Source organism: Prinia subflava, chromosome 2 (assembly GCF_021018805.1).
Source record: "Prinia subflava isolate CZ2003 ecotype Zambia chromosome 2, Cam_Psub_1.2, whole genome shotgun sequence".
NCBI lineage: Eukaryota > Metazoa > Chordata > Aves > Passeriformes > Cisticolidae > Prinia > Prinia subflava.
Window position 1 is genome coordinate 18839855 of NC_086248.1, and position 12619 is coordinate 18852473.

A 12619-nucleotide genomic window follows, 5' to 3' on the forward strand; every position below is an offset into this window, starting at 1 on the left:
ATGCAGAATTTATGCTAGCTCTGAAAGAGGGCAGTTTTGGAATATGTCAGGTGGAACTTAGTTAATATTTAGATGCTGAATTTAGGTACTAACTAGGAGAAACTCAGAAAAATTTGATTCCCTCCTCATATGCACTGTCAGGAAATACTTGATGGTTTATATGCAATAGGAATGGAAATGAAAAGCGTATTCATGTATCAGTATTATTTATTCAACACCTTCATTTACAGAATCTGTCTGTATCATTAGGCTCATGGTTGTTTAGAGATTTTCACATGTTAACAGCTCTTCAATAAAATGCAGTTTGATGAATTTTTACAGTGCTGTAAAATGGAACAGAGAAGGTTTTAATGGACAGTAGGTTCACAACCATTACCAATGCATGTTCTTCCATCTTCTGCCAGCTTGTAGGGATCAGTGTGGAGACATTTGTAGCTGCCTTTAGAGTTAATGCATATAGCAGAAGGAGGGCATGGTGGATTAATTTCATTTTCACATTCATCGATGTCTGCAAAATGAGTACACACTGGTCAATAATAATTACAAACTGCAAAGGGATTACTAATTTCTCATAAACACTTTTTACAAGGATTCATAAATGAAAGGCATTGTACACTTTCAATGAGACAAATAAGTACAAATATCTGTATTGTTACTGTTTAAAAGACAAAGTAGGGGTTTGTTGTTGTTTTGTTTTGATTTGATTTTTTTGTTTGTTTGTTTTAAAGCTGGAAATTATGAAAAAAATGCTGCTTTCATAATCCACCAAAAGCTACAAATGGCAGTTGGCTGAATTTTCAAAAATGCAAACCCTAAACTTAAGAGCATTTCTTGCATCTGTTTATGTTCTAAAAATTTATTTCCTCTATAAACATTTTTCTCTTGTGCTCTACAGAGATAATGAAAATAGTAAGGCAGACACAGTTCTGTACATCAAGTCATGATTTTGAGGAACCAAATTTTCAGGTTAGTTTTGGTTACAAAATTTATAACCGTAATTAGTGATGTCACATGGTTGTTTCTAGATGCTATATAAATTCTGTAAAATGACAATATCCCAGCAGAATATTGAGCAGATGAAGAATTATCCACTGGAAAATGTACATACACATATTTTTCTTGAGGCCTTTCAAGATCTTTCCCTTTCTGATTATGTGATGAAATGGGAAGCAGCAGTGCAGGACAGAAAGTACTCAGTGAGAGAAAGAAAGGAGTCTTTTCATATTTTTGCACCTTCCTGCTTTCTATGTAATATTTACTAGCATGACTGAATTCAGTTGACTAAAAGTAGGTGTCTAGTGTTATTTTAGGTAATTGCCCATTGGTTCTGTATATCTGACAGCTTGTTTAATGTCTCTAATTAATGGTCCTGTGTGAAGCACTGCAAACTAGTCAGGTCTTCAGTGTCTTCCCCTTGGTTTTATTCCATTCCTTCCCTACCACAATCAGTATTAGAAACTGAACTGTATTTACTGACTTAGTTTAGCATTGTCACTGAGACCACCTTCCATCATTAGAAATAGGATCAAGCCTTATTCTATCAAGCCTTATTTTTAGTACAAAAAAATAGATGTGCCCAAAGATAGTTATCAACTAAGACAGTCAAAAGACTAACATGCAGGAAAAATCTAAAACTTCAGAACCTTTAAGAAACAATAACTTTCCTGATACTTCTTTGAAGAAGGAAAAGAACATGTTCAGGATAAAGATTTCTGAGTATTACTCCCTTCAAAACTACATTTTGAGTTAATGTTCACTGGCTTAATCATCATCCCAGAAAGAAAACCTGCACCTTTGCCTGCACTGTAATTCAAATGTGCTGCTTCAACTTCTGTAGATCCATAGTCATGCTATCTGCTAATAGCTAACTCTTCTTCATTACTAAAGAGTGCATGTCAGATCTGACCAGCCTACCCTGCTACTCAGAGCAGTAGTTTACTAAAGCAAAGTAAAGGGTTATCTATCTGGAGTATGACATCACGTAATATAAAGGAAGGTAGCGTATTCTAGCACTAAATGCCTTCCTGAATCAATAGAAATTATATCAGTCAAAGCCCAACTTAGGAAGTGGGAATTAACAGCTCTCAGAATCCTATGTTTTTGCCAGCAAGCCACTCTGTCTTTTCCAGAGCAATGTATAATTTTGAAACCATCTGCAGAAATGCTAAGCTCTATCCTCCTCATTATTGCTTGATTTATCCCTAATTTGCTGAATATTTAAAAGAACGGGAACATATTGCACAGGCACGCGTAGAACAAAGTGCTTTCTACTGTAAAACTCAAGTAGAATCTGCATAAGTGGGTTTTGATGGTTTTCCTTTAATAAAGGCATTGCTTTTTTAATGTATGCAGCAGCTTGTTTTCCTCTAGCAGATATACAGCCTTTTGTTTACATTACTGAACATATTAAAAGAAACTAGGACAAGGAATGATTCACTGATTTAACTTATTTATTCCATTTGCTGCCAGAACATTAATCTATTGAAAAGGATTTATTATAATTCATTTAACAGCTTTATTTCTTTATATGGTATTTATGTGGGAGGAATTCAGTGGATAAATAGGATTTGAATAAAGGAAAGAGCTGCAAATTTCATTTGACTTTTTCCATACCAGGTATACAATTAGAATGAAGAGCTTTCTATTCCACTTTCACAGAAATACTGATAAGGAGACTTTATTGTGGATGAGCTGCAGCACTTGCACTCAAATTAATTTACTACCATCCATAATATATTCTGAACGATGTCCTTTTTGGGTTTAGTTTTCTCTCATGTTCTTATAAAGCAGAGGAGAGTGAATCTATATGCACACACACATACATATATACATGTATATATGAGTATATGTACACACACCCCCATTATAAACACATGCTTTTCAAATGTGAACAGAGACAATTCATTCTTCATAGCATGAAGAGTGAAAGTCTTGAAATATTTGCCACATTCTTTCTAACCTATTCTACTAAACAGTAGAAGTCAAAAAGAAAACAGATGATGAAATAATCATTAAAATAACTGAAAATGCTTCTGTCACCATGAGATCTTCCTGGTTTGCTGAGCATTCATACTAAAGTAGAAGGGTGCACCTTCTCAGGCTCATTAATGTAAGCAGAAGATCGTGTTTTGTAAATAGTGCCCTTGTTATGAATTCCTTCTTCAAGAGAAGGGGAGGTTGAATGACAGTCCCCTTGACCAATGTGGTGAGAGGTGGGAATGCCCACTCTCCAATCCATGATCACCTTGCAAGAAGTATAAAATAAGAAGTAATAAACAAGGCTGGGGATTTCTCCCCTGCTGCTGCTCTGAGATACCCAAACTCCAGACGCCAGTGTGTCTTTCTGGCGAGGCTCACAGTGACAGGCTTCCTGTGAAAATGTGTCAGAAATGTATCTTTTTATTATTTTTCACCTGCTCTACTTTTGTACCTGCAGGAGTAATTAACTTCTGGTAAATCTTTTCAGGGCTATTTGGGAGAGGGAGATTGTACCTAAACTGATTATTAGTTTCTTAATTCCACTTATTCATTTCACAGATTGTTTTTTTTTCACTTTTACTAAAATTATTAGGATGACACATGACCTAGTGGTGCAGAGTTCAACTTTTATCTAGATCATCCACTGAAACAATGCTAGGTAAATGACAGCTCTCTGTCATGCTGTTATGTTGAATGTAGGAGGAAGCAATGTTTAATTCTGATTTGCTGCCTTTTCCCCCCTTTCCTCCTTCCCATTCCCTACCCAAAGGCTGTTAATAGACTTGATTTTTGCTTAATTGGGCAATTTTTAGTGCCATTTTGCTATCGTCAACTTGATTGCTGAATCAGGATGGGTAGAGATTGAGACAGCAGTTCTGGAGAAAGGAGTTTTACTTTTTTGTGTTATTACACCTATAACCCCAGGATGCTAAATACAAGACAGTATAAGAGTGAATTCACATCTTATGAGCTATGATGGAATTCAGCAGTTATAAAATTCAGAAATAAATAATAATAATGACAGTAATAATAATAACAACAGTAATAGATACCTATACAAACTGGAGGCTCAAAGTTCCATCCTTTGCTTGTGCAGATTAATTGCTCTTCTCCTTGTAACTGAAATCCATAGTGACATGTATAAGTCACTGTAGATTTTCCAGATTCTGAACAGTATACAAAATCACCATTTTCCACACTCTTTGGTCTTCCACATAGTTCATCTACAGATAGAAAGTAGGCTTTTAAAAAATTACCATCTTACACTTGTAAATGGATGGTAGTCTAACATTACTGCTATAAACATTATCTTCAGTGAAATTTTTCACATTTTAAGGTGATCAAGACTTAAATTGTTAATTTCTGGAAAAGAATTTATGTGGAATACCACAGGTTTGATTTATAATCCTCATAAGACTAGCATGACAACGTAAGAAGGACATGGACCTGTTGGATCAAGTCCAGAGTAGGGCAACCCAGATAATCAGAGGACTGGAGCACCTTTCCTTTGAAGACAAAGGCCGAGAGACTTGGGGTTGTTGTTGTTGCAGCCTGGAGAAGAAAAGACTCCAGGGAGACCTTATTGCAGCTTGCCAATTTAAACAAGTCTTTTAAGAATGGTTGGAACGAACTTTTTACCAGGACCTGTTGTAATAGGACAAGGAGTAATGTCTTTAAACTAAGAGGTTGACTTAGATTAAATATAAGTAACAAGTTTTTTACAACAGTACCAAAACACTGTCACTAGTTGCCCAGAGAGGTGGATGCTACATCCCTGGAAACATTTGGATTCAGATTGCACAGGGCTCTAAGTAATCTAATTTAATTGAATATGTCCCTTGTCATTGCAGGTGGTTGGACTAGATGGCTTGTAAAGATCCCTTCCAAACCAAAATGTTCTACGACTCTATGATCCCACTTCTACTGATTCAGACCAGTAATTCAAGATCTGCCACAACCAAGGTCAGTACTTCAACTGCTGCTTACTCTCCCCTCCCCTCCCCTCAGAAAAGATTGGAAACTACTAGATTACCTTCCTGATAAAATTCTTGCCAAGCTTCTAAATTCATCCCAGGTATATTGTTACAATGCTTAAAATCCTGTGGAAACTTTCCAAGTTGAAAGGCATCTGCTGGCACTTCAGAAATTCCTGTGTTGTCACAAATCACGCGGGACAGTGAATGTTTTCTGAGTTCATGTTTTTGAGCTTCTGTGAAAACATTATTGTTTTCCCACCAAAATCTGGAAAAATTGATAGAAACCTTTTTTTAAAAGATGAAATTCAAAGATCTGGTTATTCTTACTTTCACACTACCTTATATAAAAGACCAAAAATAAGAATTACAGCAAAAATAGGTGAAATATAAGAATAATAGGAATAAATGCCATGACCATACAGAACCAGTCATAAAAAGGCTAATCTGAGTCTGATGTACTTGTCAACTCAGGTCCTGTGTCAAAGCCAGCAGAATTGCTTTTCATTGATTAAACAGGTCCACTAAAGAAGTTACAGTCCTGAGAGAAAAACTGGATCCTTACTCCTACACACACTAATATGTGCTGCTTACTCATAAATTGTTTAAAGCATAAATTAAAGAAGAATTGGAGGAGTAACCATAATAAATTTCCCCATACTAAAACTTTTGAATTCTGCTTGCCTTTACTAAATCGCTGCTAGGAAAACAGGTACTGTTGAATTCTTCTCTGGTTAATTAGGAGCACTTAATTTGCTAAGAAACCTGTAGATATGCACATTAATTGTAGTAGAAAAACATAAGGCAGTAATTATATTTTTGATCATACAAAAAGTATGGAACAAGACAAGACCTGCTTATTTTTATCAGATCAGGAGTGTGGTGTCAGAACAGAGGAACCAGTTGGTGCTACAAAGGTATATCTATTAAATGGTGACATTATATAAAATATATATGTATGCATACACACATGTATAAATGTATACATATACATTTAAAGGTAAAAGGAAAGAAAATACTGGGGAGAAAAGACAAACATTTTGTATATAAAGAAAACATTAATGGCAAAAATACTTCTGGAGAGTTTAATAGAACATCTCTATTAGTACATTGAACAGTAGTAAGCACTGCTAAACTGCTTAGTTCCCTGTGGGACTCAGGCCAGGCCTGAGTTAGGATTTTCCCAAATGCTAGGCAGGGTTGGTGGTAACATGCCTGAGGATAGTCTGCAGTAGAGTATGGGAGTGATCACACTGTACAAACTGACCTCAGGTTTAAAACAGGAGTTATGATTCATAATACAGGGAGCACAAGGCTGAGGTTTCTAGAAAGTCTGTGAGTTTGTGTTTACATTTGCCTGATTACAAGGGAACAGCAATATTGACTGTGGACTCTGCAAACCTGGCACGTGTGCAGCATTTGAAGATTTTTATGAGCTACTTGTAAAGGTACCATACAAATGGGAAGTCTGATAGTTGTGTTTGTATTCGGGGGGGATGAGGATTGCCAGTGTGCCCTAGGGTGGCTTTTCAGGGCAAATCAGATCCTGCTGCCAACAGGAGCATACCTGCTAAATAAGGTAAGTGCATGTGAAATTTTAGAAAACTGGCTTTATTTGCAGGCCAATAGTTACCTTCAGAAGTCTGATTTGTTAAAAAACCCATCCCATTTTCCCTACATTGAAGGAGGAGGCAATGTGCAGATTCAGGGGTAGAGCAGATGTCCCACACCTCAGCAGGTGTGACAAGAAATGCAGGACAGATGGAGGAGCTGGAAGGAGAAAAAAAGAAAGGAGCCTTCTTCCTACACCTCATCTGCATGCTGTTTCTAAACTTCTCAGAGCATCCTGAAACCTCCCTGATGATTCGAGGCCTCTTCCCACAACCAAAGCCATCAAAGTCTTTTTTTCACTCAGTTCTCCTACACCTGTTTTGTCCCCTTTCACATACATTAAAACCTATTCTACTTTCATCACAAAATTCAGTTTTATATACAGGCATAAATGAAAAATGATTTTTTGATCTACCCAACTGATAGGTGTTTACGTTAACAAACATTTTGGTTTGCTCCATTTGATCTGTAAGAGGTAACCAAATCCCTATGCAAAGAAGGACAAAACCTCATATTTTTTGCCCAGATATTTCAAATCCTGCAATTGAAAAAATATTCAGAGGAGGAAGAGACAGAAGAAGGCTGATGGATCAGAAACAATTTGTTTCAGTTGATGTGGTTAAGATAGTGCCTGAGTTTAGTGAATAGGAAGAAGAAAACCTTTTATGTTTTTTCAGATTACTGACAGAAAGTTTTTAGGGCCATCAGAATTGGGAGTTCAGTCAGATGACAGTTCCAGGTAGTCCTGATTTCTGAACTTAAGGAATACATTAGAAGAGTTATTTTTAAATCCTGCATACAGACCTTTCAATTAGGGTATCAAGTGTATGTATTGTCCCTGGTGCAGTTACAGATAATGCCCAATACTCTACCTGACCAGACACTGCAATGTGTGCTAGACTTTTCCATTCTTGTTATGTGACAGTTATAACATGTTACATACTTCTAACTTCTCTTGGGTGGTTTCTTTGTAATTAATGACAGGGTACTATTTCACATTTAAGTTAGCTCGCACAAACTTTGTGGTAGAAGCCCAGGGAATTCTTTCATTGTTAGAACTCTCTTTTCTCAGTTTGGAGTTAATGTATTAAATTGTGCTTATGTTTATTTAATGCTGGTGGCATTAAAAGACATTGAATGTTAAGTAACAGTGTAAGGTACTGAATAGTAGAAAGGAGGCAGAAAAGACCTCCGTAGATACTCCTTCACAGATAGGGAGAAATATGCCTGTACAATTCAGAGGACTTTCAACCATGTTTTTAACACAGCTGAGTAGAATGTTTGTTTTTTATACAATTTCTGCAAATAAAATACCACCTTTATGATTAGCATTGCTTTTTCTTGTGAGCTAATTAGTTAACATTTTTTAAAGGTAAGATTTAAATTCTGCCTGGGATGATTATTTCCATAATGGTTTCTTTCCATAACAGTGACTTATAAGAGGAGCTTAAAGGTCATTGTAAGGACCAGCTGTACTTAAAACACCCCTGCTGGCATGGTGTGAGCAGTTTTAAATTGATTGTCCCATGAGATCCAAAATTACTACCACAAGTACGTGACAGAAATAAAAAAAAAAGGTTGGCTTGTAATTGCTCCATGGGCAGAAGCAAAATGTACAGAGCTTCTTGGACCACTGTGACCTGAAGCTGCATATGTCCTGCTTTTCTGGGATGAAGGGTTGTACTGGCACAAGATCCTGGTGGCACTTGTGCAGGGTTGGTTGAAGTGACATCCTATGCTGTGTCCAATGAGGCAACTCTGGGAGCACTCTGCAGTCCCAATTCATGTAAAGTCAAGTACGTGGTGTTTTTATTATCCCCTCTATGAAGCCTGAATTACAGCTTTTTCCTATCCTTTCTGAATTTGCTGCAGTTGCCAAAGAAAAATATTGAGGTTCTTCCAGCTCCTGACAGTGCAGCCCTCAGGGGGAATAAAGCCTGCACAGTACTACATCCATCCATGCAAAAGCTACTGACCCCTGCCACAATTACCTTCTGCTGGCACCTTGCATTTTCAGCAGGAGTACACGACTGGACACTTCAGCACCACAGAAACAAAGCCCATTGTCATCTGGAATTAAGACTGTGTACGAACTAAAGAAGAGTAATCAAAAGCTCACCCAACAAAACTGAAGGAGCTAAGACAAAAATGTGCAATAGGCAGAGAATGATTTGTTTGAAGCGTATTTAAGTGGCTGTAAAATTTCCATTGCTACTGGGTTTCTACACGTGATTTGGCTGCATAATAAACTCACCGGTCACCATCCCTTAGTGCTTTCATTTGCTTTCCAATTATACACGCAAACAGGGGACCAGTCCTAGCACCTGGAAGAAAGTCCTCCACAAGACCACCAAGCCAAACATCAATATTGTTAGGATTATGGTACAGTTCCATGATTTTTTCAGTGACATTGGGATTGGTTATTACTGTATTCAGGTCAGTGTGAGTTTCTAGTTTTGGTAAACCACAGAATTCTCGCCATTCATTATAACCTGCAAATAGGATGTTTAAAGGAAGATTAGATTTGTCTGTGAGGCATGATAAATGAAATTAATAAATTTATAAGCACAGGATTTTGACATCCTTGATCATAGATAGTTAGATATAAAAAAGGTCTACTATTATTGGTTAAATTGATCAGAGCAATTCTGGCATGATCTGAACTAAGTTCCCGCAGTCTTCCTCTAAGTAGGTATAGCCATGGCCTGATGGGCTCTTAACTCCTTGACTGTTAGTTCAATCTTACCCTGGGCTGACTGGAGTAAAAAATCTAGTGCAAAATACCAGTGACAAACATGTAATATTTCTTAAAATGAGGAGTGTACCTAACTAAGCCATCTCACCACTACTGGAGACATCTGTCAGCACCTTCTCTGGCTGGTGGAGCCAGTGAGGCTGTGCCTAAATTGACCTATCCCACAGGCTGGGGACAGCCTGCTGATGGGAAGTGGCTGCTCCAGGCAGAAACTCTCCCTTCACAGAGCTGGTTCCAGCAAAAACAAGCCTCTGGTATGTACACTGAGCACACCCAGATCCACTCACTAGTACTGTTCTTCTAGATTCCAGGTTTGCGAGATTATTTTAATCTCAAGAGCTGTCAAATACTTTCCATCAAAGTTAAGAATATTAGCAATGTACATTTCAAAAGAGACTTTAATGACTTTTCTGATTACCAAAGCTATTATTTAAAAGCTTATGATTACATCCCAAATATAAGCAGTCATACTTCAGTTATGAGCTGGAAGAAAAAAATCAAGAAAAATCAATTGACCTGGGAGTCCATGATCACGGCCACGTTGCAAATTCAGTGATGATAAATCAAGTGAACCATTATTGGACAACACAAACAGTTTTTCTGTTAACTCCTCATTCAGCAGTTGATCTTGTACCTGCAGTTTTGCTGGATGTGCTAGAAGACCCCTTATTAAAGGATCCAAGCCTCCTTTAGACATAAAAATGATGGTATTACGGCATATATATAAACAGTTATAACTTTCATAAGAAATGTGAATACATATATGTTTCTATGTTTTTAAAAATTGTCCACACAGGTTTTTACAATCAAACACATGCAAAAACCTCCTTTAGTTGAAAGCAGAAATAATATGAAAAAGCTCCATCTTCTTCAGGTGTAAAAGAACTTGCAACCTGTTCATAAATTAATACACAAAAATATCCCAGAAATACCTTCATCATCACTTATCCTTCTACTGCCAATCTACCTGACTGGTTTAATCTGGAGAGTAATGTTTTTCTGATTCAGTCAACTATTTAATTGAGAATAATAATTCAAGTTATTTTTAGTGCTCTGGAATCAAATCAACAACTAAAATAAATGATTTAATTAAATAAATGCTCCCATTCCTAATGCAGGATAAGTAACTGAAAAAAGTTACAATAATCTGTGCAGAAAAAGACCAAAAAGCAACAGAAGCAGTTTAAATAAGACCATACCTTCTTTAATGAGCCTCCAAGGACTAAAGAAAACCTCATGCAAATGAAGATTTGGGTGTTCAGGATCATCTAAATATTGTGCATTCAGTCGCCTTACTATTGGTTGGATTGTTGCATGACCAAAACGAAAAGCAGCTGTTGAAAATACATTAGAAACTGTAGGATTCACTGTGGGATCATAACCTGTATAAAGGCCAATATACAGATTAAAAGCATCTGGACCAATGATTTTGGGAATGTAATCTCTTAAAGTAATAATCTGAAAGAAAAGAAAAAGAAACATATTTCAGCTTTTCTATATATGAATAGTAATGAATCCTAGGTGCTAAATGCTTTTTTTTCACTTGTCTATGCCCAAGCATTTGGCATAAGTAAGAGCAGTATTTCCTGGAAAACAATATCAATCTTATTTTTGCAGTAAGCGTGGTACAGCTCAGAACAGTGTGACAATTAGGCCCTGTTAGGTCTTACCATAGAAGCTGAACCAAAGCCTCCTGAGCAGAGATTACCAGTGCTGCTCATTTACAAACCACATGGCTAATCCAGCTCACAGGAGGTGTGGTGGGATTAAAAATGTAAATTATAATGGCCTTAAAAATGGCAATGAAATCAAGAAGCACTATAATGTCTTTCAAGAACACTTCCTAATGTGAACAGAAGCCATTTTCAGACATATATTTGTGACACAAATCCTCTTTTATTATTATTTGAAATGATGGGACTTTAAAATACTGGTGCTCCAAATCCCCTTGTAGACATTTTATACTAAACTTAGGTCAATTTATAGACTTATAAAAAATACCTGTCAAAAATGAAAGGACTTATAAGCATGTTCTATCAAATGCTTTTACAATGTAATAATATTACAGTGGCATGAAAAGGCATAGGAGTAATCACGACAAAAGGAAAGAGGGGAAAATGTTCTATTGTAACAAATAAAATGAAAATGCATTATAGGTTAACGATTATGCTGAACTCAATAAAGCAATATGAGATAAATATGAAGCATAATGAACTCAATAAAATACCTCATAGATTCAATATAATATGCAATAAATATAGAGAGAAATGTATTTTGAACTTGATATTGTGCATATTGAAAAACTAGCTGGCATAAAATGACCTTATAAAAACTTGTATTTTTATTTTAGGCACAGAGCACAGACAAGCAAACTTTTCCTCAATTTGATCACTTTTCTCAGAAAGCAGAGGTCTAGGTTTTCAGGTTAGGTCATGCAGTGAACAAAATATATAAAAGACAATATGTTAGAATCTCTTTTTCAGCTTCTTTAATGTAGCATATGAAACAAAAAAAAAATATTGCAAGAAATTAATACTGACACTGTCATTTCAAAAGCTAAACTTTTGCTTTATTCACAAAAGTTTTGCAAGACAGCAGTTCTAATTTTAGATATATAGTTTTTACAATCAAGGACCTTATGGAGGAGTCATGGATACAAAAATCCTGCTATGACTATTTTTTTTGTTCATTTTAAATGAAATCCCAAGCTAAGCTGCTCGGGAAGGCCATACTCCCTGAAGGAAAGGGCAACTCAGAGTTTCATTTGCTCCAGGGGCAACATCTTCATTTCTAATTTCCTTGATAGGGAAAGAGGGGTTGCCATTTCAAGACAGAAAATTAAAAGGCTAAGGGTAAAAAGAGGTCTTATGCCTGCCTACCCTGCACTAGGAGAGACATGTGTTTGATGGAAACTTCCAAACGCTAAATAAGGCTCCATCAAGTAGAGGTGAGTTTTAGACAGCACAGATTCAGTTGTAACTAATACAGAAGAATATGATACTGCTACTGGAATCTGCCAAAGGATCACGTCTGAAATAGCATCTAGCATTTGTGTAGTCTCTGGATGTGGCCAAATTTGTCTTTGTGAAGTCAAGGAGAGGCTCACTATAGGTTCTCACAATTGACACATATATAAATTTTAAAGAAGATGTTAACAGATGACAAACATCAAAATCATTTTTGTTAAAATTCTTTTGCATACAGTCCTTTCTCACAGAGAATGAAATAAAAGGCTTATTTACTTTCACAAGTTAGCACAATACTCTCTTTCAGTAGAGTATTCCTTCAATAAATGAGATTC

The 12619-nt window shown here is 36.4% G+C and overlaps 1 protein-coding gene across 1 annotated transcript in view; it reads right to left on the minus strand.

The window, feature by feature from the left end:
- Positions 1-249: 249 nt before the first annotated feature.
- Positions 250-12619, minus strand: part of TPO (thyroid peroxidase) — a 36669-nt gene continuing 24299 nt past the window's right edge. The window contains exons 10-15 of the mRNA XM_063391837.1: positions 10518-10776; positions 9835-10005; positions 8818-9055; positions 5012-5220; positions 4032-4202; positions 250-508 (exon numbers count right to left, since the gene is read on the minus strand). Coding sequence (XP_063247907.1) covers positions 348-508; positions 4032-4202; positions 5012-5220; positions 8818-9055; positions 9835-10005; positions 10518-10776 — 1209 coding nt within the window. The 3' untranslated portion in view covers positions 250-347. The remainder of the gene's footprint in view (positions 509-4031; positions 4203-5011; positions 5221-8817; positions 9056-9834; positions 10006-10517; positions 10777-12619) is intronic.